The sequence below is a fragment of the Vigna radiata genome, chromosome 6, assembly GCF_000741045.1.
Source record: "Vigna radiata var. radiata cultivar VC1973A chromosome 6, Vradiata_ver6, whole genome shotgun sequence".
Taxonomy (NCBI): Eukaryota; Viridiplantae; Streptophyta; class Magnoliopsida; order Fabales; family Fabaceae; genus Vigna; species Vigna radiata.
In genome coordinates this window covers 4,566,385-4,568,190 of record NC_028356.1, presented here as the reverse complement: position 1 = coordinate 4,568,190, position 1,806 = coordinate 4,566,385, and the positions used below count along the sequence as shown (strand labels likewise).

The 1,806-nt window shown below is 34.5% G+C and overlaps 1 protein-coding gene across 2 annotated transcripts; it reads right to left on the bottom strand.

Annotated features, from left to right (window-relative positions):
• Positions 1-254: 254 nt before the first annotated feature.
• Positions 255-1,312, bottom strand: LOC106764488 (elastin-like). 2 transcript variants are annotated; one of them, XM_014648771.2, is made up of 2 exons: positions 1,166-1,312; positions 255-1,036 (listed from the first exon to the last, which is right to left on the bottom strand). In XM_014648771.2, the coding sequence occupies exons 1-2, from the start codon at positions 1,266-1,268 to the stop codon at positions 528-530; spliced, it is 612 nt and encodes a 203-aa protein (XP_014504257.1). In that variant the 5' UTR covers positions 1,269-1,312; the 3' UTR covers positions 255-527. The 2 variants fall into 2 exon arrangements, with proteins under 2 accessions (XP_014504257.1, XP_022637374.1); XM_022781653.1 differs by having other exon boundaries at positions 255-937.
• Positions 1,313-1,806: the final 494 nt, after the last annotated feature.

The window sequence follows — 1,806 nt, the reverse complement described above, 5'->3', positions numbered from 1 at the left end:
AAAAAGTTGATTTTATATATTTCTATTTTTTAGTCAAACATGAAATTGAGATTATTTATTAAAATTTATATTTTATTAAAATTCATTTTAATTTACTTTATAACAAGATTAAATTTATTTTTGATATTTTATTAATTAATTTAATTTAAATTATACTTATAAATTAATTTTTATCTAAATTTATATTTTAAAGATTTGTAAAAAAAAAGACAAACTTATAATAGCATATATAGATGAACAGAAGTAAAGTCACAAACTACATAATATTTCAGTCTGAGGTAAAACTTATAACAATACTACAAATTATTAAACATGATTTTAATTGTGAAATATCCATATGATAAGAAAGGTTAGAGGAAAACACAAGGCTCCTTGTTCTCCATCATGCCTCTCGCACACAACAAGAAATTTTAATCATAGAATATGAAGTACTTAGAACTGCACATTATATAAAATTTATTTGGCTGATTAAAGAAAAAAAAAAAAAATAGAACTACACTGTCTTATCTTATTTGTGGGTGAAATCCTCAGATCGTGCAGCAACTTGTGCAATATCCATCAGTCCAAACACAACAGCCATAAGGGCAACGAAATCCTCCTCTATATCCTCTTTGACCTGGATAGCCACCACTATAGATGCCACCACCGATGCCTGGGATACCACCTCTGATGCCTCCGATGCCACCACTGGTACCCGGGATGCCACCGCCGCCGGTGCCTGAGATGCCACTGCCGAAACCTGGGATGCCACCGCTGCCGATGCCTGGGATGCCACCGCCGCTACCTGGGAGGAAACCATTAATACCTGGGATGATACCCGAGATGCCACTGATAATACCTGGGATGATACCGATAATATCTGGGAATATACCACCAATTCCTGGGATGCTACCGACAGTGCCTGGGATTATCCCAACAGTGCCAGGGATGCCAGTGCCTGTAATGCCACCAAAACCTCTATTAACTATGTCTGGGATTTTAACATCATTTACTAATCTGCCATCACCCGCTTCATTTCTCTCTTCAACAGATTTTTCTGCAAGTACTAACTTAAGTCAACTAACCATATTAAACAGAAAAATGAATTTCGCAAATATATATACACACACTTTTGAGGGAAGAGAGTGATAGGAGGGGAAGGGAAAGAAAATGATATAAAACTCACCCTCTTCAAAATTCCTAGCTGCCATTGCCACCTTTGGGGAAATCGAAATGAACATGGCCAACAGACCTGGGATAAGTAACGCTATCTTTGTCTTTGAACCCATCTTTCTAGGGTAAACTATATATGATACATATACTCAAACGGGATTATCTGTCAATAAAGGATGAAAAAATAAGTGCAAATGCATACTGTTTTATAAGAGAGGATGACGAAGAAGTTGGCACCCTCTTAATTGGCGCCGTATAACGTACAAATTCATTATTGTCTAGCCCACTTCCTCTTCATCTCCATTTCCGTGCTTAGAAGTTGTGGGCTGTGTGAAATTGAAGTACAGCAATTACTGTGAGTGACTACGTTTGTGTGCTATGTTATGAAAAGTATAAGTAGCCACCTCATGCTACTTTGATACCATAATTAATATCACCTTTGGCCATACAGAATATAATTAATTTATTGGGTAAAATTATATATTTTAAAAGTTATATCGGAGTCATTCAACTTTTTTATGTTTCACAGAATTTCAAATTCTAACTGCATCTTTGAATTCGGAACAATAAATTTAAAATTAAGATTTCAATTAGTTAATAAAACAGTTGAAAGAAAACGTTAAAATAGAAATATTAGAGGAAATATAAAAATGT

Excerpts from the sequence above, each read along its gene's own strand:
- LOC106764488 (XM_014648771.2), bottom strand. The coding sequence starts at position 1,268 with ATGGGTTCAAAGACAAAGATAGCGTTACTTATCCCAGGTCTGTTGGCC. Across the intron at positions 1,037-1,165 it reads AGCTAGGAATTTTGAAGAGG|AAAAATCTGTTGAAGAGAGA; the intron begins GTGAGTTTTATA and ends TAGTACTTGCAG.